Source organism: Toxorhynchites rutilus, chromosome 3, assembly GCF_029784135.1.
Source record: "Toxorhynchites rutilus septentrionalis strain SRP chromosome 3, ASM2978413v1, whole genome shotgun sequence".
In the NCBI taxonomy this organism is placed as follows: Eukaryota; Metazoa; Arthropoda; class Insecta; order Diptera; family Culicidae; genus Toxorhynchites; species Toxorhynchites rutilus.
The window spans coordinates 315,097,958-315,122,366 of NC_073746.1; the positions used below are offsets into that span (position 1 = coordinate 315,097,958).

Consider the following 24,409-nt stretch of genomic DNA (forward strand, 5'->3'; position numbering starts at 1 on the left):
TCAGTGATAATCCAACTATCCAAAATATTCAAGGCGATTTAAAAACCGCAAATGACTATGGCAAAGTAATTAACTTTTTATGGATTCCAAGTCATTCTCGAATATCTGGAAATGAAACGGTAGATGAACCAGCCAAACAATCTTTTGTGTTGCACATTAATGATCCAATTCTAGATATATCTAGTGGTAAAGCTCAAATAAAGGCAAAAATAAAAGAGCGTTGGTTTAAAACCTGGAATGATATCACCGAGAACAAATTACGAAATATAAAAACTGTGCCTTATGAATGGCTCACGTCATATCGAAAATCACGAAAGGAATCAGTGATTTTAACGAGCATGAGAATTGGCCACACACACATGACACATAGTTACATTCTCGATAAGTCCCCTCGCCCACTATGTACACAATGTAAATCATATCTTTCAATCAATCACATTCTAGATGATTGCGTTATATATGCAACAGCGGGACAAAAGTTCGGTATCAGTACTTCAAACTTAGGAGACGATCTCACTGGTGTTGAAAATTTGTTGAAATTCATTAAAGAAGCAAAATTAGATAACAAAGCAAATTTAGCAAAATTAGTTTAGATCTTAAAGTTAGATTAATTAATTAAGTTCGTTCGTTTAAGTTCACGGTGGGTAGACAATAAACCGTCCATTAATGGTGTAACTATTTTTTGCATCTGAAATCAAGTTTTCGTTTCACTTTATATGGATGTTAAAAATAAAATTGTGTACGCGGGTAAGAGATCAGTGTTAGGGGGAAATAGAAGTGCGGATTGAAGTTAGTTGAATGAAGAGGCAGATCTGCATCAAGCGGTCAAAACTGCATCAAACGGGACCTGGGTTTTGGGATGTCGTCAGGAGAGTTAATGCGAAAAATACGGCTGAAGCTGTAGTTGTTCCACTTAAACTGTGTTACCGTTTAGAATTAAGGGGGTATTCTAGCGAATTTCGAACGTTTTTAGAGCAGCGTAAAAATAAAACAAAGAATATTTTTACTATCCATTATATCATTATTCATTCATCTATCTTTTAACAATAAAACAAAACTTGGACGGAGAAAAAATATTCATAATTAGAATTGTTAAGAGCGGATGAAGTGAGAGGGTTCAAAAAAAGTTGTGCCATGGCGTACACGATTCCAACCCTTCTGGCAACCCAGTAAAGTATCGCTATCGCATTCACCTCGGACAAGTCAAAAACATCGTTGGTGGCCGTTTGAAAATCGTTTGAAGTTCATTGTTATGGCCATAGCAGGTTAGAAATCGCATCACTAAAATCGCTTGAGCTCGGTAAATAATACGATTTTCTTTAAGTTTTTCTAGAATATATTCTTGAAGGCCTAAACTACAGAAATATAAAGGAAAACAAAATAGATTTTTCTAAAATTTCTAGACTAGAATACTCTCTTAAGTTTTATAAACCAACTAAAGAGAGTATTCTAGTCTAGAAATTTAATAATAAATAAGTTAGGTATAAAATTAAAGCCAAGCAAATTAAAGTGTAGGAAATTAAAATAAACTAGGATATAAGCTATAAAGACAATTACACACACACACACACACACATACACACACACACCCCCAAACACACAAACCTGTTGACGGGCGAAAAAGCCATAAAAGTCGTGGATTGCAATATATATTTAATAAGCGACATCCGAAAAATGGAACGATGGGAAAAGGATAGCATTAGTGGGTCTACAATAAAAGCTCTTTATCCAAGGCACAACAAAAGCTATTAAAGCGATCTAGTTTATAGAAATTCAAATAAAACATTTGAAAACTGTAGTTCGACCTGAAAGGACGGAAGGATTATGTGTGGATTTGGATAAAGAGGAGCAAGACCCAGTAGTAACACTGGACTACCAATTTTATTCCCATCAGGACCCAATATCTTCGTCCTGAATTCGGATTCCACGGAGTGAGACAATTTTGAAAAAGATTGCTGCCGTCTACGGAGCTCAGAAAAGACTTGAGACGCCAACTCAAGAGGGACTCTGAGCCGCGGCGAGGCTCAAGCTAACTTTTTTTCGCCCGACTACATTCGGCCACATTCTTCGGCATAAGCTTCGAGTAACCGGTCATGTGCTGTGAGCGTCTCCGTTAAAGCATTGTTTTCGGTTACCGTTGGCTGTTATTTTTTTTTATCGCCCGGGTGTGCTTTTTTCGCGCGTTTTCGAACTGTTCGAGATATCGTAAAACGCAGTGTGAACTCGGAATTAGTGAGAAAAGCAGAATCATCAAAGCCTGGCAAGGCCAGCCGGCTTTCAGTTTTCGCCGATTTGTCGCCATCGCAATCGAAGTCGGACATCGGTGCTCAGTTGCACGCACACAATACCAGCGCGATTCGCTGCTCACTTACAGCAGTGTGAAGGAGAGCATCACTTCTTAGTGGTGTGTGATAGTGCCGAGCGCTCCGATTGAGAAGCAAGCAGCGGTTGCCAGTTCATCAGCACTGGGGTGCATTGTGGTGAATAGAAATAAATAAGATATAAGATTTTTTTTTTTTTTAATTTTATTTTTTTATTTTTTTATTATTATTATTATTATTAAAACAAAATATTAGATTATAAGTACCAATTACAGAATGGCAGAAGGAGGGGGAGGATCTCCAGATATGGAGATCTCTGATGATGACTCCCCTCTGGTTGATAAAATTAATAAAGGAACAGCGAAGACACTTAAACGCGTTCCTACATCAGAGGATGTTTCGTCCGGGGACGAGTCTGCTAACTCTAGCAAGCCCCCCTCTAAAATACCTGCAAATATCTCCTCTCCAACCCCCCTCGCTCCTACCCCAGCTCAGATTTCGCCTCCCCATCCTGTTGTCCCCGATCCCCTTCAATTCTCGTCATCTCCTTCTCCTCCTGTTGTCTTCTCTCCACGTGTCAAGGTCTATACTGAAGATGCACCTGGAACTGGTCCGTGGGTTGTTTTCTTCAGGCCTAAGCCAAACGGAAAAGCACTTAATGTTATTCAGATCATGAAAGATCTGGCAAGATACTCCTCCGTGACAGAAATTACGAAGGTTAGACCGACCAAACTGCGTGTTGTCGTGGCTGATCGGAAAGACGCAAACGGTATTGTCGTCGACCAGAGGTTTACCCTGGAATATCGTGTCTACGTGCCTTCCCATGACGTAGAAATATCGGGGGTGAGAACCGAAACGGGTCTGACGTGCAAATCAATTATGGAAGGAGATGGCAGATTTAAAAAGCTGCCTTTGATTAAGGTTAAAATCTTAGAATGCCGACAACTCGGCAAAGTCTCCCAGGAAGGGAAAGAATCGAAATTTACGCCGTCCGACTCGTTTAGAGTCACTTTTGCTGGCTCCGCCCTCCCTGACTACGTTATGGTGGACAAATTGAGGCTACCGCTGCGACTCTTCGTGCCAAAGCCCATGACTTGCCTGAAATGCAAGTCAGTTGGTCACACAGCAGCTTACTGCGCCAACAAGGAGCGCTGTGCCACTTGCGGAGAGCAACATGTGGACAAATCCTGCAGTGCGATTGAGCAAAAGTGTCCATATTGCGGAGGAACTCCGCACGTGCTCTCGGCTTGTGAAACTTACAAGAGTCGCTGGGAGAAGCAGAAGCGCTCTTTAAAGGAATGCTCGAAGCGCACTTTTGCGGAAATTTTGAAGGGCGCTTCTCCATTGGCCCAACAGCAACAACCTTTAACCGCAAACAATGTCTTCGCTTCGCTGCCAGTTGACGAAATGGAAGCGGATACAGCTAACGAGGCCACACCGTACATCTTCCAAGGGAATCCCCGGCGCAAAAATGTGACCACTCCCAAAGTTCAAGGACAAGCCCCTCCGGTTATACCCTCTGTTAGCATGTCTAAAAAATCGAGTGCAGCGGACAAGCAAAATCAGGTTCCTCCTGGCTTCCGTGGGAATAATTCACCTTCGAATGACCCAGCACTCGAAGGGACATCAAAAACCCCAACTGTCCCTATTTTACCGTCAAGTTCAACTTCCCAATCGGGATTTATAAAGTTGACTGACCTTGTGGCTCAAATCTTCACATGCTTTAATGTTTTTTTCGACTCCATCAGAACCCTTGTCATATCAATGCTTCCAGTATTAAAGACAATTTTGCAACAATTGATGCAAACATGGCTCCTCCTTGCAATGATTATCTCTCTTGATGTCTAATTCAAATAGAGAGGTCGGAGATATCACTGTTTTACAGTGGAATTGTCGTAGTCTTATCCCTAAATTGGATTCATTCAAATTTTTAATTCATAAGTTCAATTGTGATGTTTTTGCTCTGTCCGAAACTTGGCTTTCTTCGCGAGATGATCTCTCTTTCCACGATTTTAATATTATACGCTTGGACCGTGATGACAGATACGGAGGGGTGCTATTGGGGATCAATAAGTGCCACTCATTTTTTCGAATTGACCTTCCACCTATTGGAGGGATTGAAACTGTTGCTTGTCATGCAAACATCAGAGGAAAAGACCTCTGTATTGTCAGCTTGTATTGGCCTCCGAGAGCTGCGGTTAGCCGCAAGCAACTTGTTGATATGTGTTCACTTCTTCCTGAGCCACGATTGATCTTGGGAGACTTCAACTCTCACGGAACTGCCTGGGGGGAACAGTACGACGACAATCGTTCATCGTCGATATATGACCTTTGTAACAGCTTCAATATGACCGTTTTGAACACTGGGGAAACAACACGTGTACCTAAACCTCCTGCTAACCCAAGTGCTCTTGACCTCTCGCTTTGCTCGAATTCACTATCGTTAGATTGCAAGTGGAATGTAATCCAGGACCCCAACGGTAGTGATCACTTGCCAATCAAAATTTCCATCACCATTGGGTCGAATTCTTCTGAATCTATAAACATGGCATATGACCTCACAAGACACATTGACTGAAAAAAATATGCGGACGCGATTGCTCTAGCCATCAATTCCAGAGATGGTTTACCTCCATTGGAGGAGTATAACTTCCTTTCTCGTTTGATCTATGACAGCGCGGTTCGCGCTCAAACGAAACCCATCCCAGGTTCCACTATTCGTCGAAGGCCTCCCAATCCATGGTGGGATAGCCAATGTTCCAAGCTTTATCAGGATAAATCGAACGCATTCAAAGCTTTTCGGAAACGTGGAACCATTGAAAATTTTCAATCGTATTTGGACCTTGAAAATCAATTTAAAAACTTGATCAAAGGGAAAAAACGTGCTTATTGGCGAAATTTCGTGGGAGGTTTGTCACGAGAAACGTCAATGAAAAAATTATGGAAAGTGGCTCGAAACATGAGAAATCGCTCTTCAACAAATGAAAGCGAGGAATATTCACATCGATGGATTTTTAATTTTGCACGGAAGGTTTGTCCTGATTCCGCTCCTGTGCAAAAAATTGTTCGAGATATACCACAAGATAGGTGCGATCTTGATTCCGAGTTTTCGATGGTAGAATTCTCTCTTGCTCTCCTTTCATGTAACAATTCTGCTCCGGGATCGGATAAAATCAAGTTCAACTTGCTGAAAAATCTCCCTGATGTGGCAAAACATCGCTTGTTGAACTTATTCAATCGGTTTCTGGAGCATAATATTGTTCCAGATGATTGGAGACAAGTACGAGTTATAGCTATTCAAAAACCCGGAAAACCCGCGTCCGACTTCAGTTCGTACCGCCCAATAGCAATGATGTCTTGTATACGGAAATTGTTGGAGAAAATGATCTTGTTTCGCCTTGATCGATGGGTTGAAACGAATGGCCTACTTTCAGATACACAATATGGGTTCCGCAGGGGCAAGGGGGCGAATGATTGTCTTGCGTTGCTTTCTTCAGAAATTCAAATGGCTTACGCCGGAAAAAAACAAATGGCTTCAGTATTCTTGGACATAAAGGGGGCCTTTGATTCTGTTTCAATAGAGGTTTTGACAGACAAATTACACTCTCGGGGTCTGCCGCCTCTATTGAATAATATGTTATATAACTTGCTTTGTGAGAAGCATTTGAACTTTTCTCACGGAGATTCGGCAGTAAGTCGGGTCTCTTACATGGGCCTCCCCCAGGGCTCATGTTTAAGCCCCCTTTTGTACAACTTCTATGTAAGCGACATCGACAATTGCCTTACACAAAATTGCAGCCTAAGACAACTTGCAGATGATGGAGTGGTGTCTGTCGTAGGACCAAACGAATCCGACCTGCAAGGACCCTTACAAGATACTTTGAACAATTTTTCAACCTGAGCCATTGGGCTAGGGATCGAATTCTCCACGGAGAAAACAGAGATGGTGGTTTTTTCTAGGAAGCATAGACCAGCAAAACCAAAGCTTCAACTTTTTGGTAAACCGATCACTCATGCTATGTCATTCAAATATCTTGGGGTCTGGTTCGACTCTAAATGTACTTGGGGGGCCCATATTAGGTATCTGAGTAAAAAATGCCAACAAAGAATAAACTTTCTCCGTACAATTACCGGCACCTGGTGGGGAGCCCATCCCGAAGATCTTATAATGTTGTATAGAACAACTATTCTCTCAGTGATGGAGTATGGCAGTTTCTGTTTTCAATCAGCTGCCAAAACACACTTAATTAAACTCGAGCGAATTCAGTATCTTTGTCTCCGTATTGCGTTGGGATGTATGCCCTCAACGCATACCATGAGTCTCGAGGTTTTGGCAGGCCTACTCCCACTAAAAGATCGTTTCAATTTATTATCTCTTCGGTTCTTCATCCGGTGTAAGGTCATGAACCTATTGGTGATCGGAAATTTTGAGCAGCTGATCGAGCTAAATTTTCACTCCGGATTCATGAGTTCATATCATGAGTTCATCTCCATGCAGGTTGATCCTTCTTCGTATATTCCCAACCGTGTTTGTTTCCCTGACTACATCAATTCCTCTGTGCATTTTGATCTGTCCATGAAGCAAGATATCCATGGATATTCAGATTACCAACGATCGAGGATCGCTCCAACGATCTTCGATGAAAAATATAGGGGTATCAATTGTGATAATATGTACTTTACTGATGGGTCCTCTATGAATGAGTCCACAGGATTTGGAGTGTTCAACGAATTTTTTAGCACCTCACACAGTCTTCAGAATCCTTGCTCAGTGTATATTGCTGAATTGGCAGCGATACACTGGGCGCTGGACAGCGTCGCCTCACGACCTGTTGAACACTATTACATTGTAACGGATAGTCTTAGCTCTGTCGAAGCTATCCGTTCAGTGAGGCCGGAAAAGCACTCGCCGTACTTCCTTGAGAGAATACGAAAAATTTTGAGTGCTTTATCCAGACGCTGTTATGTCATTACCTTTGTGTGGGTCCCTTCTCATTGCTCAATTCCGGGTAATGAGAGGGCTGACTCATTAGCAAAGGTAGGTGCGATTGAAGGCGATATTTATCAGCGTCAAATCGCCTTCAATGAATTTTACTCTTTAGTCCGTAAAAATACCATCGCTAACTGGCAACGCAAGTGGAATGAAGATGAATTGGGCCGGTGGTTTCACTCGATTATCCCTAAGGTTAGCCTCAAACCGTGGTTCAAAAGTCTGGACCTGAGTCGGGACTTTATTCGCACCTTCTCCCGACTCATGTCCAATCACTGTTCGTTAGACGCGCTACCGATCCGATCTTGAACCTCCGAGTATCAAGCTCGAGCTAGCCATGTGAAAAGAGGCAGTTGCTAGTCAACCCTCAATGATCCCCGTGGCTTAGACTAGGGATCGAGAGCCTCTTGAGATTAGCCTCCTGGCTAGTCTATTTTAACGGAGGGTAACAACTGCAGAGTTGATCAGCGAGCTAATAATGGCATCTAGTGCTGTGATCAACCAGAGCGAGAACACGAGAACGAACAACTCCAACAACTTTACTCCTCCCCCTTCCAAGTTGTGGCTTCACAGTGCTTTCGGTGGGATGATGGCAAAACGAGAAAAGGGAATTGTTTTAGTGGTCTGGCGCCAGAGGTAGTAACACAGGTAACTCAAGGGAACTCACAATTGGATAGCATAATAACCTAACACTACACTGCCGTGATCTCGCAAAGTGACGCAAGCGCCAAAATTGACATTGCGCCATTTCCCTTATAATGTGACGTAATTTGAATCTGATGCGATGTGATTTTTAATCCGTTCTGATGGCATAGAATGAACGAGAAGGGACAACAAATTTCAAATAACAACATCAATCAAGGGACAAAGCATCTTGACGATGTTCACTTACCTCGCTTGCTCAATGTCTTTTTCGGATGAATTGAAGCTGAGAGTTGATCGAAGGGTAAATGTCGGATTTGCTGAACAGCTGCACTCTTCTAAAATCTCCATAGAAACGTATCTTATAACAAAACTCAGAACATCCTCGCGTAAACTGTATTTGCTTTACATCGGATAATTTCAGACGGCATTATCTTATTCAACACGGATGTTTTCAATTGCATTTTGGATTGGAAAAGAAGGTGCTGTCTATAGTTGTTACAATCGGGTTCTCAACTACGTTAGCCCGCTAGACGCATGCTACAAAGACGGAAAATGTGTAGAACTCTTCTTCCTGATGCTACCTCATGCTTCGCTCAACGGTGGCATGTTGTAGAAAATATTTGGAAACAGATTTTCCCATACTTTGATGGATGAACGCCAATCGGTTGTGGAAACAGCGAATAAAATTTGCTGTTTCCACAACAAATTGGCGTTGGTAAAATAGCCTCAATAAAACTGCATTTTTTCAAAAATCGAGCCAATGGCAATGTTTTTCCATCAATTGTACACAATTTGTACAGATCAGATTTTCGTAATGTACGCGTATGCTAATTATACATGTAATTTTGCGAAAAGTCTCGTACTGAAAATTTCTCCCTCTGGCACTTGCGTCACTTTGCGAGATTACGGCAGTTCAGTTTTGTCTTTACACAAAAAGATAGTCCATCTTCATAGAACATTGCATTTCAGTGTTCAGTGTTAGTCTCTTTGTTAGCTCATAATCTACGAATGAAGTCTGTTTCAAACGTATTACGTTTAAGGTTCAAAGAATATGGGAAAATAACAAAATATTTCTTCATAATTGTTGTTGGCCAGCGATGTTGTTTCGATCACATGAATAACCCAATTTCCACCTAACATTGACACAATATTCCGAATAAGATTCCACGAATTATACACAGCTAAGCTGATGCAACTTCCCCACGTTCAAAATAAAGGTAGCGTTTCGAGAGGAAGCATAATCTCCCCGAACTCCGTAAGCAGTGCATTGTAAATCCCCAAAGTACTCTAAATAGCATTTTTCGACTGAATGGATCCAGCCACAACATTTACATTGCTCCGCTCTATCAGCATGCTGCCTTCTCACCCGTGTTGTCTCCCAAGCGCCACATTTGCCTGTCGACTTAATTAATTTACAACACTTGGGCCCGAAATAATTCCGAGATAATTCCTCCCCGAAAGAGGTCAAACACATTTCGCTCGCTGTGTCAATCAAAAGAACAACCATCGCGGGACTTTCGTTCGCCCGCGATCGAAACATGGTGGTATGAGTGCCCACTCCTCCAGATTTGACTCACAAATCTGGCACATGACACAGTTGATAATCCCTGCCACCAAATCGGGAGCAGCCTGGGCGCGAGCAACCGAGAGGTATGGTGAGGTAAGGTGAGCTCATTAATGGGAGCGACATTGTTGCACATTCGCTTATATAGTAAACTTCCTACCTGCATGCAATGGAATCTTTTTCGGCCACGCGTCACGAGCGCCAGTCTGCACTGCGCCGCACCGGATGTTGTCGGGACAACGCTGTCAAAACATGCGATTAGAGCGGGGTTCTAAATGATTCTTGACTCTTGAAAGGTGTTCGAACTGCAGGACACATCACGCGGCTTATCGGACACATTGCGTCTCCAAAGAACGAAAAAAAAAAACGACACAGCATTCAGTGTGATAATAATAATACACAGATTCCCGAGAGGCAATGTCCTAATTCAATGTGACTTTTTTTTTGCTGGAGTTGTGAGATGGGCGATAAGAAAACACGTTTTTGGCAACATTTTTTTATTGTTGTTGATGTTTTCGTTTATTTCTACCGCTGCTAATCGTTCCGTTCTCACTTCCTTCTTTTGCTACGTTTGAAGAATGATTCTGGAGATTTTTTTGTTTGTTTGAGTGTTTTTATTAATGGGAATGATTTGTTTTTGTTTTTTTTATAATATATTTTTTGAGAGCAGAAAAATGCAGCGCTGCTAATATTTCCGTTATGAAAACAAATGAGCAAATTTTAGGTGTGCATTTGACTTCTTTCTTCACTAGGACGAATCGTTTGTTCTAATAGCTCTCCTCTGCCACTTCGTTTCACGTGTCCTCGTAGGAGAGAAAAATAACCAATTACCCGCGATTTTAACCTTTCAACAATTAAATAGCTACTATCATTACTGGGGGAGGGGGAATTATTACGCTAAAAAGATATACCCATAGGAGTTGGACAATAACAATTCGTCTCAAAACGTCAACAAACCGCCATTAAAAATATTCTGCTTTGTAAATAGAAAAGTCTTTTGGGAGTAAAACTTTACCGATTCGTTTGACACTTACTGCCACTTGCTAACCGCTACTAGTGTGTATGGAGATAATAAATAATCTTACAAACCGAACTTAAACTGTAAATAAGTAATAACATACGTAGTATTTTGGCAGTTTTTTTCCGTGTGTGATTGTGTATATAAATTTGACACAACTTATGACGTTACCTCTGCTCATTCGTCACTGAACTCGCATTTGTCTATCATACCTTTTTTTATGTTTTTCTCTATTTAATGCTGTTGATTATTTTGTTAATCAATCTAGAAGAAAGTCTTACTACAAATCGTTACTAGATATATTCTGTGTTTATAATCTCTTGGAGTTCCGTGTGTTTGCTTTTGCCTGTACTTTGATGTTTTGCCCGCTTTACGCGGGGAGTTATTTTTTGGTCGCTTTGGGATCGAATAGCAGGAATCTACGAATTGTTCTACATGTTCAGTTCATCATTCGCTCAAAAAAAAAAAAAAAAGGTATAAGGTTCTGTGCCTAGAGGTATGGACGGAGACTTGGCGTAGGACTTTGAAGACAAATGATTTTGAATTGAGTTTTTTGAAACTGTTCAGAAATCCCTAAATTTAACTCATTCAATGCTCAAAATGATGGCTCTATTGTTAATAATTAATGCATTCTATTTTAAATGAAGAATTCTTAAACTAAAATCAGATAGCTATTCCCAAAATAACAAAAAAAAAACTCGACATTCTATGGTTTCATTGTTTTTTCCGTTGTTTCACTCTTTCATTCAGCGGTATCAATGCCGATATCAACATTGAATGTTAGCTAGAACCCAACATACATAAGCAGCTTCACAGCAATTCGTTTCCATATTCATTTGATGTCATTAGATTAGATAGGGTTTTTTAATTACTGGAGAAAGAAAAGGTGCTTCCTCTTTAGTGGCAAATTGCATGTAAAAATAAATGACAATGCTGTATGTAACAATTTGATTTGCGCAACTCACTTATCAGATGACCAATTTAAAATACGACTATTTTTTTATAAGGGAATATCTTGAATCATTGACCCTTCTTTGCGAGAAACCATAACTCAGAATATAGACGTCTGATTAAAATATGATGTACGGAAAAGTTGTTGGAAAATAAATGAAATATTTTGGAAAAATAACACTATAATTGCACCGTTAGAATCCTGAGTTTAATATCAGAAATGTTCTTAACTCAAAACGTTTCCCCTTCGATAATTTATTAGAAACTCTTTTCTATTTAAAAATTTTTGATATAGAGTGGTGTTGTGTCGGACACATTGAAATGAAACAAAAAAAATATCTGAAATTATTTTTCACGATTTACATTTTGCAAAGTATTGGATTTAATTTTTTATTTATATCTTCATTTTGTCACCACTGTATGTCAAACTTTGTTAAATTGAAGGGATTTTGTAATAATATATTTAAAAAAAATCGAGTAATCAAAATTTTCAATATTGAACAAAATTTTAGAGTAAGATTTTGAACAGTGTATTCAAAATGATGTTTTTACTTAATACTTCATTGATTTGTCAACAATTCTGAGTAATTATTCTTCTCAAAAGTCGATTATATTAATTGTTGGGTTATCTTATAACGAAAATTGTGGTTTTGAATAGCTGCCACAAGGTTTAAAAAAAATAGAAGGGGTGTCCAAGACTCGACCGCATCGATAACGTAAGACCACAAAATTATTGCTGGCGGGAACAAGCGTTGCGGAAAACAATTTCATGTCATATGTTTTTACCGAAGAACACAGCTCACACCACTTGATAATATTTTCCTTACATCCGGTTTGAAATATGTTGCACTTTGCACAGTAATGATAGTAGCGGAATTACCCGGAAATAATGCACAACATTCTCCGCGTTCTTCATTTTCGATGTGACAGTATCTTGTCCCACCTGAAGGTTCGGAAATTTCTTTCAACTTCGAGAAGTTAAATGTGTTGTCTTCCGTAGTTTAAACCTCTTCCTCTGCATTCCTTCAGATTAACACAAAATACAATTGGAGCGTAACGCACCACTTAGACCCCTCTCGACGAAATTACCAATAAAGCAAACGCGCGAACCGGTTGCCAAAAACATTCGACTTGAAGTACGCTGCACTTTGGCGCCACTTTTAACCCGGGAACAATTTTTTAATTCACGAAAACTGATTTTATTTACACTCAGCTATTTGAGGGGCTCAGAAGGAAAGGGATGTGAGTGACTTGATCGATTTCTCTTTATCAACTTTTTCTTCAGTTAATAACTCATCTGCGAAAACGTTCCAATTTGAGTTTGCTATAGAATTCGATAGATGAGGTTCTGATCTGTCTTCCACATTGTCAGATACAGCTGGGAATGTGTTTGCGGCTAAGTTATGACCAAAAGAGAGAGTCCATGTAGAGAAATCGGTAATGTCACTTACACCCCTATCATTTTGAGCCCCTCATTCGTGATCAGTTAAAAACAGACAAAGCTTACATTGCAATATTTTCTCTCTCCACGATGCCCATAGAACAAACGCTGCATTTGATGCATAAGTTGCGCCATATTGACAGCACTGGTAGGTAAGCACGCAAATGAGTAGAACACATTTGTGGGAAAATGGGAATGCTTCCATTTTTCGTTAACTCAAAACGTTTGCGGATGAGAGAATCAAAATGAAGAGTACATCAAACAAAAAATTTCCGATCCAATTTCGTGCGGTAGATTAAATTCATTCGCATCGAAAGTAATTATTCATGTTATCTTTATTTAATAAAAACGTGACATGTTTTCTGATTTGGGACACTCACTGAAAAACGTAGTCCTACGTAAGAAAAAATCGCGAGGGTCGCGTCGAAATCGGCTATTTTGGCGTAGAATTGCTCTATATTTTGTGTCTACCTTGTAGTATCGCAACTTTTAGAGGGATTTTTTTTCTGATATGGAAAATATGGGGACAAAATAAAATTCACTACTCAATGTTGAAACCATGTAAGTTATAATAATTGTCAAACACAACGTTGATCTGAAATGTGACAAATTATATGAGAAAACTTCCAAAAATCATAATCTCTTTCTCAACGTCGCTCTATCATCTAAATATTTCTTCTTTGTAGAGAACAAAGTAGTGGAATATTTGGTTATTTTGTATTATACTCGGTTTCATTCACTCAATAAAATTCTTCGAAAAATATCAAAATATAAAATTTTTTGGCTTAAGCACGTTTTTATTCCTGCACAGATGAACAGAAAGTGTATATTACATGTGAATTGAAAAAATGCATTAAATTGAAAATTTACAGCTTTACCGAAAGCCTAATTTAATTGCAATGCGCAATGGCTTTGGAAACGAATTTTGGAGGAAGTTTACATCTAGAGCTCGACAGTTTTCCTCTAGATAAAAACTGTCTTCGACCAATGTTTTAGGTAAAACCAATAATCTAACTGTCTTTTCTTCGTAGATAGCGGTGAACATAGTTCGCCAAGTTGTATCCTCTATTTTTTTAGTAACTTTGTAGAACAACGTTTTCTCTATCCTTCAATACAGCCGAATTGGGGGTCACTATGAAAAACTGTTTTTCTTGCTCTGACTTTTATGTTTCAAATTCTAGACGTAAACTGTCTTCCGATGACTTCTAGAGGTTATCAAAACAAATATTTCGCGATTCAGAACTTGTCATAATAGCTCTCCGGGCCGCACATGTCTAATGCTTACATTGAATTGAATTCTCTTGATGAAAGCTTTACTTAACTTAGTTTTTCTCAATATGTATGATCGTTGCGAATCGACAGAACCAAGTTTGATTCTATGACCAGCATAAAAGATACGAGAAAACAAACATGTTCTAGAAGGATAGAATTTTTAAGCTGCGTGAGAGATGGCGATAGATTGTAGAATAAAATAAAAAGAGTATAGATTGCAGAATATAAATCAATATATGAGGTTTGTTCAAAATGAATCTCGACTTTCGAATTTACGCGGGTAACGTATATTTGATACAGATTCTTTAATCCATTTTTGCAATAGGCAAAAATCGAAGATGGACCAAAACACATGTAAGAAAAGCAGTTGTTAAAAATTAACATTCAAAATAACCGTACTTGTCAGCATAACATAATTGAGAAACATGTAATTTTATGAAAAACAGGTATTTTGAAGCATTGTCACGTCACAAAAAAGAGCATTTTTTTAGTTTATCAAAAATAACTTAAGTTCAAACATTTTTATAATTGGGTTTCTCTGAGTTTCTCTCACCAATAAAGATCGAAAACCCGCAAAATTTGGTTTAGATCGGTCCACAAATAGTGATACTGTCTCAAGAAGTTGTTGTCATATCACGCAAAGTATACAATCCATTCCAGCGTGACTTAAAAACATTTTGACTCACTACAAACACTTTTTTACGTTTTCATGTATAAGTCACACAAAATTAAACGATGTTATAGTAATATTTAGAAACATTCCTATAAGAATCATCAGCTGGAGAACATTTTATAGTTAGATTGGTTTGTCGCAATCAAATACTTTTGTGAAGTGGCAACACCTGAGTTTTTGCTGTTTCCGACTTTTGAATTTACAATCGTATCTTCAGTTCCATTTCCAAACATTCAAATGAACTTTTTCTCTATGTTTTGTCAACATCAGATGAACGTAGATTCCAGAATATAGAATATAATCTTGTTTCGACTTCCGGTTTGCTAATAATAGTATTGAATGATAAAAAAATATGGAAAACCCATACGATATGGGTATTGGTTGCAGTTGTCTTACCACCGGAAGTCAAATATCGTATTCCGATGCTATTTTGGAATCGAGGATGGTGACTTCCTGTTCGTTGAAAACGGATCAAAAACAGCTTTAAATGGCATGAAAGCTCACAAAGAACAAGACAAAGAAAGTGCAGATACAAATGCACACGCAAACAAATAACGGCATGCCGTGTACTACAGGTAACAGGTAGATTCAACTTATACAGCTCATTTAAATGAACATATCATAAGCAATAAAAATTACCTTGTTTTGTAATGTTTCGCAGTCTAAAAAAATATTTAACTCATTTTCCAAGGCAACGAAAACGCAAAATGGCGCATAAACGCTAGAATGAAGAGAGCCAGAAAAAAGTCACCATATTATTTAATTGTCGGCGTTGTGACACCTTTCATCTGACACTATTGAAAATTTGATGGGAAGCACCGTTCTTGACATACAAGGGGGGTAGGTCCAGGATCACCGGTCGGATTAGGACCACCTTACCTTACAGAATAGACCATTGGAAGGGGAAGGGAAGTTCGCAGAGGAAAGCGAGAAGTATTCAGAGTAATAAAAAACATAAAAAATAGTACAATAGTTTCTAAAATACGGTGAAATTCTTATTTAGTACAACTTATTGGTTGTGTGACGTGACAACGCTTTTTTTTCGCACAGAGCGCGTTGTCACCTAACAAAATGCATGCCGATTTTTGCAAGGATTTTGCGAGATTTTTTTTTGAAAAACTGAATATACAGGAATCCACGTTCATCTTTCGTTGACATATCAAAGAACAAAGTTTATTAGTATGATTTGAAACGGAACTAAAAATACAACAATAACGTACAAAAATCGGAAAACGCAAAAAGACAGGTGTTGTCACGTCACAAAAGTATTGGACTGGCAACAAGCGAACTCAACCGTAAAATATCCTCCAACTGAAGATTTTTGTTGGAAATTTTCTCAATTTTACTATAATGTCGTCGACTATTTGGAAATCGTGTGATTTAGACATGAAACCGAGAAAAAACCCAGTTTTTAGTGTGTCAAAACGTTGTCACGTCACGCTGGAATGGGTCTAATTTGTTTCGAGTGAACATCTGAGAAGATTTTCGAAGAGTTTTGTGATTTCGTCGGCGAATATTACTTTAAACGGCCAAAGCGTGGTAACACACGATTCCTTTCTCTTGGACCTTCTATCGATAAGATTCGTAGTGTTTTCAAAGAAAAATGTTTTGTTATTCTACGCGATTTATTTGAAAACCCATACCTCAAATTATGGTTGGTTTTATATCGGAGATCGGTTAACAATCTTCTAAACATTCATTGACTTTGTTGAAAGAGACAATGTTGCCGAAGCAGCTGTTAATTAATTTTGATTATTGTGTTACAATTCTTTAACATAAAAACGAAGAATTTGAGGGGAATCTTTTATTTATGAGGGGTAAACAGTTCTCAGAAGCCTAATTTATTTAAGTGAAATACAGAGGATTAAATTTCTCTATTTTCAGTGGAAATTTTTCACGATACTGCGTTGGAGTACACTGAAATGTGCATGGCTAGTCTAGGAGAAATACAATAGATTTTAGAATTCAATTTCTGATTGATCAGAGACTGAACATAGCAATGGTTAAAAAAATTCCTGTGCAGAAATATCAAAGATGATGTTGGATGTGTGGACAAAGATCGAAGGAATTGTAATTGATGAGCTAAAAAGTTGGAACGAAGAATCCGTGAAAGTAGTGTTGTTTTCGTAGTGAAAATGTTTTCGGAAAATGGGTTTCTAGAGAGTAAGGAATTCGTGAAACTTTTAAAGCTTTTTGATTATATTTTGTGTCTGTCTGGTAATACTGTTGAAACCAGTTGAAAGGATATTTTCAACCATGAAAAATATGTGAGCAACGGAGAAGTCAGGCCCAGTGTTGCCACACGTACAGATTTATCTGGAATGGTATGGATTTTTTCCAGAGTACAGATTTTCGTCAAAAAGTACAGATTGGTACAGATTTTTTCCACGCGTGAAATTTCTTACAAAAAAAGCAACAAAGTAACAAAGCAGATCATTTCAAAGAATATTTGTCGCATTTTTTTCGTGGCGCTGATCAATCAAATGAGAAAAAGATTCGATTTTGATGATCCGATGCTCAAGGCTGCGGCAATGTTGAATCCCAGAAGCTTTTCCAACTTGATAAGCATGAACGTTGTGTTAGAAGCGTTTCCAGGATTCTACAATAGGAATGTACAAGATGTGGAGAATTAATTACGTACCCTAAAAATAAAATAACTCCGTAAGAAAATCACAGTTTCAGAAAACGAGCATTTGCAGGCAGGGTTGCCACATTTAATTCTGTAACATTTCTGAAAAAATCTGTACATCTGTATTTTTAGTCAAAAAATCTGTATAAAAAATCTGTATCGGAAAGTTAGAGGAAAAAAAATTTAAATAAAGGTTTATTTTTACTTTGAACTAATTTTTCTTATTTATGGGTTGTTAAAGTCGTGTCAATACAACAAAATAATTCATAGGAAAGGTTTTCACTTCTGAATTTTACGATGTTTTTACATGGTTTTGTTTGTATTTTGCCTTCAAATTTTCCTTCAACTTCATCTTTGACGCTCCTCCTTGAGCCGATACATAGTTCTTCGCTCTCAAAATAGAGTTCATAATTGTATCGATTAGTTGCAAAATTCCAAAAAGAAAAAAATTACAGGAAAGGCGATTTTCTGTAGCATCATGCCACCTGTTTTGCAGCACATCATGATTTACAAACGCGTGTTTTATAGGGAATTGATAGATATTGGTGCTGTTTCTCACTACCAATAAGTGTAAAAATGTATCGAAGGTCTAAAAAACCGAAGAAACGTATTTCTTAAACTTGTGGAGTTGGCCGGTTTTGCAACTAGGTGACACAATTGTGGGAACCAACCGATTTCCGGACTTTGTTTTGTTGGCACTGTAAAGCAAAAATATTCGCTCAACACATACTGATGAATGTCATCAAATGTCTTTTCTTCCAGTTTATTTATTTGTAAGGCTCAATCGCATAAGCTTTGCGGAGCCGCAAAAATGTCTTACAAACGACCTTAGCAATGGATACAAATATTACAAACGACCTTAGCAATGGATACAAAAATTGCCCATCACGCCTTTTGACATCCAACAGCTGGGACCAAGTTATATCCGATTCGACTTGAGTAGCCTAAATTCTTAACCCAAGCCTCTGTTACCTGTTTCAACGAACTGAGGAAATTGTAGCATCAAATTATTAAGGTTTGGTAGCTTGACAAAATTTTGAGGGTTCATCAAGGCTGCAACTATGTTTCACGAGTTCAATATAGAAGTAACGACAAATCGATTTGAAGATCTACTTCCTAGCTGTACTCAATCCTTTTTCAGCTTCTTCTGCATCGATGCCAACGCAAACATCCTCAGGCTTCCCCAGAAAGTCTTCAAAATCTTTCACATAAAGGTCAGCATCAACGAATCGTTGCACGTAGCTCTCCAAACATAAGGTACCCAACATGATCAACAATAACAGTCTTCTCTCATTATAAAGTTTGGAAAATTGAGAACTTTCTGATTGAAATGAGCGATTGACATTATTGATCAGCGGTAGAACAAAGTTTAGGAACAGTATAATCGGTTTAGTCATAGGGTCGTTTAAATGAGCCAATATACGATTGGCGGATTGATTATGGTCATACATAGCTTGGAACGAAAAAAATAGTTTAAGCTCTTCGAATTGCTCAAGATTTCGCTTAATAACTGCCTCCAACGAAAGCCATCTCGTTGCGTTGCGTCCAACTTTTTTATAAATCAAGGTATCTGCAGGTATATGCACTGTAATAAATTTAATGTTTAAAATTGAATTTCAAAAAAATCTGTAAATTCTGTATTTTTGCTGAAATTCTGTGATTCTGTATCTGAAATTTGGCTAAAAATCTGTAAAATACAGAATATTCTGTATATGTGGCAACCCTGTTTGCAGGGTTGGTGGACAAAAATTGGATTCAGTTCGCTCGCGTTTCGGCGCTTTGATGTCTTGTTTGTAACGTTCTCACTATGTCTCACTCCTCGGCAATTGTCGAGTGTATTTTTGTATTTTTTAATATTTTTTTTTTCATGCCAATAAATTATTTTTATCTATACAACGAATATTTTTGGAAAAAAAAAAAGTACAGATGAGAATGATTTTTAACCCCTCTGGTAGAGATTAAAACGTGGCAACACTGGTCAGGTCTCAATAATGGAACCTTTGAATACATGATAATTCTCAAATAGAGCTTCGATCTGGAAAGTGACAAATTTTATTCTAATATTTCACAAAATCATAATCTTTCTCGCAAAGTCACTCCGTCTTCTGAACATTCCTTCGCTGTCGAGAACAACGGGACCAAAGCAAGTATATCTAAAAATATTTGATTATTTGATTTTGTTCTCGGTTCTGTTCACTCAATAAAATTCTTCAAATAATGTAATCCTCGTATACATTTTGTTTTTGGCTTATGCGTTTGGTTTTTATTCCTAAACTATTTGGTCAGCCTATCAAATAGTCGTTCGGAGACATTTGTGATGTAGAATTTCAAATATAAAAGAGCAAACAACTGTTTTTTCAATGGTTACCCTAATGCAACATACGGAAAATGCTCAAAAATTCATGATTTCAAATTTTGTTTACTCAAGTACAAACAACAACATCTTTGTTTGAAAGTTTCACATTATGTAGAGTCAAATATACCCTTCGGAATGCCACCAATAAACATTTTTTATTTTTGCCCTGCAAAGAACGACCAACAAATGATAAGGGCGTATTTTTGGAGAAAATATATCAATAACTTTGAGAAGGATCATAATATTCCCAAAATTTACATCGAAAAATGTTTGTCTTGGTAAGTTCTAAAAGTCGTCCAAAGACAGTTTGTATGTAGAATTTAAAATATATAAGTTAGATCAAAACGACTTCGTTATCGTGGTGACCCTGATACAGCGTTGAAAAAAAGCGCTAAATAAAGTTAAATTGAATGATAGAAAAAAAACGTTGTTCTACAAAGTTGCTTTGAGTAACTGTGGCTACAAAATTATTGAACTATGTCTACGTCTATCTCTAAAACTTTGCTCACTCTATTTTTGACAACATATAGATGAGGGCTCCATCATATATAACATATTTGTCGAAGACAGTTTTAGTCTTGAATCTAGAGAATAGTGGTTGTGCTTTAGATGCAAATTTCCACTTAAATTCGTTCCTATGGCCATTGTGCAATGATGAAACCAATCCTAATTCAAACTTGAGGATACATCAACAAAATGTTGTTGTTTGTTTCTCTTCCCACACAGTGCAAGCAGCGAGTAATATTTAAAACTCATGCTTACTTTTTTCGTTAAATTGTTCATTTGTTTCACCGTTCTTTTGTTCTTCACCGTTTGTGTTTCAATAAAAATGAATGCTGGATAAATTTCCCATCTAATGGTACATAATATGACATACAGTGGAATCCGTTTATATTGACATCGAAGGGAGGCCATAATAAGCGGATGTCATACAAAGCGTTTTGTGAAAAAACGTTTTTTTAATGGGAATATGTACTTATGCAAGTACATAAGTCATATTTTTACAAAAAAATATATTTGAGAACAAAACTTCGTCGTGTAATTACGCAATAATAGGTGGTAGGTGAATATAAGCGGAGTCATAACAAACGGATTCCACTGTTCTTCGCAATAACGAGTTGATTTTGCGTTTTTTAAAATTTGGAATTCATTGAAACCCTTAATTTTCGTTACATTTTTCGTAGAGTGACCCACCTAAATAGAAATTAAATACGAAGTCCTACGTCAGAAAAAAACAAATTGGATTTCAAAGTTCCTAGGTAGGTATGATAAAGATAGGTACGAATATAAAGTCTGTGTTGGAAAACGTAACTAAATGGAAGGTGCATATTTTTGGGGGGAAAATATGCGACCTTGCTTTTTGAATAAACTATTCGTATTGTTCAAAAAAAAGAACTAATAACAGAAACAAAAATTTTCCATTCGAAAGCAGTTATTTCACGAAACATTTGATCCGTATATTATCGTCGATTATTTTCTGCTACTCAGCCCGCCGTGACGCAGAGCGACGAGATGAGTTTTGCCACACCAGTGGCCTACCTTCAGGGGGATTTGAAGAGAAACAAGGGTGCGTTTCTTTCGTTCAAATCTTCCGCACTGAATTAATCCTCCCGTGTGTCAACCCATCGCCGCTTTTTGTAGAAACAACCCTTTTCCGCCGCACCTTTTCTCATTGAGAGCGACGCAAAGCACAGGCGAAAAGCAAAGCAGCTTGTTTGTGTGTTTTTTTTTTCTTTTTTCGTCAACCCTTCGTTTTTCAACCCTAGGAGGTTGGAGGTGGAACTTTCCACTTGCCTTTCCCAGTTAAATTAGATTTAGCAACTACGTTTTATGGATATGACTTGTTCGCTTGTCCCTAATGCCTACCGATTCCGTTTAGCTTAAACAAAATGTCTTTTGTTCTTCCCACAAGCTCACAGCTTGCGAGAAAAAAGAATATGGGAAAAGAAAATTCCTAACACTAACAACAAACAATCCTAACTGAGCAACGCTACTCCTTTCATTCTTTTCACTACCCCCATCTTTTTTTTTGTTATCAGTACTAGCCCGAAAGCTCACCAAATATACACTTAGCAGAGCGAAATATTAGCACATCTACTTGAGCGAAGAAACATTTGGCAATCCCATAGAGTTTACCGTGTGAGTTATGTGGTGTGGAATTCACCGCTCTACGCCTTGGGCTTCGCGAGCGACGGTTCCGCCGACTCGGAGGACGGTGGCTTGCCATTTATTTCCACACCACGGGAGGAGGAGGATCGTGCTCCTGTTGGCACCAAGTTACTGTTGTTGTTGTTGTTGTTGTTGTTGTTGTTGTTACTGCTGCTGTTGAGTGTCACGCTGTTTTTTAGCGCTTCCACGTCCACACCTTCGTCCAGGTTCTGGGGATTTTTGTAGTTCGTCGAGAAGAACGATAGGGCCTTCATCAGCTGGTAGCTCTTGGAGACGGGCAGGTTCGAGTCGTACAGGCTCTTGCTGTTCTTGCAGTCCACGTAGAACCACCAGTTGCACTTGAGGATCGTCTGATCGAACAGGGTGCTCTCCGGGCAGAGGAACGACTTCATGATTAGACCGTCGTCGGTGAGCGCGCACACGTGGAAGACCTGTGAATGAGTAAAGGGTGTTTTGTGTCAATTCAAATGGTAATAATATCGAGTTTTGGACAGTTGGTTTGCGCTTGTGAGTAAATTTTGTTTTTAAAATGAAGTCCTCGGAATTCGAAGCAAAGCGGTACTAACAGAGATATGGCTTCACGACAATATCGTTAATCTATATCTCGCTGCCAATTATTCCATCTACTTGGTTTTTCGATTAATTGATATCCTTTCAATGCAAATCAGTAGCACTCAGTAACTGTGAAAGCTTAGAACAAATTGTTGTTTGTATCAATCTTCCCCAAATTTTTTCTATGTTTGTACTATTTTTGATAACTCAAATTTCGAAGAAACACCACATCTGATGTTCAATTTGCGTTTCACAACTATAGAAACACTAATTTTTTCTGAGTTTCCAGAGATATGTAAGAAGTCGGTTGAATCGATGTATATAGTGTAGGATATAATAACTATCATCATATAAAAGACTGGTCATTTGAACTTTATTGTTGTATTCAGTCGTGAAACAATCAAAAAACAAAAATTCCAGTGTTTCATAACTATAGAACCAGGTGGAAAAAATCTCACTCTTTTACAAAATCAACGTCAATTTCACATGAATTACAATAAGTTTCTAATTCTTATGTCATCTTTAGTTCTCAATCAATTCAAATAACCCATTCGGGGTGGTTACGACTAAGCTGCGCCATGTTGTAGTGTGTATCTCGTTCTACGCAGAGGATACTGTTCGTTTAAGCTCTTCAAATCACTCTTACTGCTTGTAAGCTGCATCTACTATTCGTACGATCACTCCTCATAAGTTCTTGATAGGGCTTTGATCTAGTAAACAAGCTGACCAGTCCAGAATCTGAAGCCCTTATTCATCAAACCATGCCATAACTTTCCGGATTTTATGAATTTATGATTTTATGAAAACCCAATTATATATTGTTTTTCCTGTAAAAACTGTAGTAAATGATTCTGAAGTACTTCTTTGCACTTCTGACTGTTCATTTGTGTTGATGGTAAGCTACCTAAACCAGGCCTTTTTTGAGGATATTCTCCCCAAACCATAAAAATGCCACCTCCAAAGCTGTGGGTCCAAAATCTAATGTGGAAGCTAATCCCATGGGTTTCACTATTTCAGGAGAACTTCTCTGATGAAAATGAATCCAACTTGAATAGAATTTCTTCATACTGAAAGGACTTACGGAACGTGTCGGAAGTTGCATTAGGGTAACCATGAAAAACAGTTTTTTTTGCTTTCACTTTTATATTTCAAATTCTACATCAAAACTGTCTTCGTACGACTATTAGTTCTTATTAATACCAATATTTTGCGATGCAGAACTTGTCAATATCTTAATCCTTCTCAAAGTTATTGATGTTTTTTTACCCAAAAACTCATGATTTCAAATTCAATTTACTCAAATACAAAAAATAACATAGTTTTGAAAATCACATATTATATAGAGTGAAATCTGTTCTTTCAAATTCCGTCAACAAACATTTTTTATGTTTGCCCCAGAAAGAATGACAAACAAACGAAAAAAGCGTGTTTGTTGGGAAGAAATATCAATAACTTTGGGTGAAGTTGTGATATTGACAAGTTCTGCATCGCAAAATGTTTGTATCAGTAAGTTCTAAAAGTCTTTCGAAGACAGTTTGTATGTAGAATTTGAAATATAAAAGTTAGAGCACAAAAACAGTTTTTTTCATGGTGACCCTAACAAAACTTAGAAAACATGCGCTATATCGGTTATTTCAAGAGATAGAAAAAAAACTTTGTTCTACAAGGATGTCTCAAATAACTGGGACTACAACATTGTCGAACTATGTTTACCTCTATCTATAAAGATAAGAAAGTTAGACTTTTATTTCATCGACAATTTTGATCACCCTAATTTAGATAACATAAAAATAAGCGCTCTATCGTATGCAACAATTTTGTCGAAGAC

At 37.9% G+C, this 24,409-nt stretch overlaps 2 protein-coding genes across 14 annotated transcripts in view; one reads left to right on the forward strand and one right to left on the reverse strand.

Annotated features, from left to right (window-relative positions):
• Positions 1-2,076: 2,076 nt before the first annotated feature.
• Positions 2,077-24,409, forward strand: part of LOC129780134 (pickpocket protein 28) — a 332,703-nt gene continuing 310,370 nt past the window's right edge. Inside the window, exon 1 of the mRNA XM_055788103.1 lies at positions 2,077-2,480. The gene's annotated coding sequence lies outside the window, so the exon portion shown is untranslated. The remainder of the gene's footprint in view (positions 2,481-24,409) is intronic.
• LOC129780136 (homeobox protein 13) overlaps positions 10,028-24,409 on the reverse strand; it is a 262,084-nt gene continuing 247,702 nt past the window's right edge. For all 13 annotated transcript variants that reach the window (XM_055788115.1, XM_055788106.1, XM_055788110.1 and 10 more), the window contains one exon: positions 10,028-22,460. In XM_055788115.1, coding sequence (XP_055644090.1) covers positions 22,029-22,460 — 432 coding nt within the window. In that variant the 3' untranslated portion in view covers positions 10,028-22,028. The remainder of the gene's footprint in view (positions 22,461-24,409) is intronic.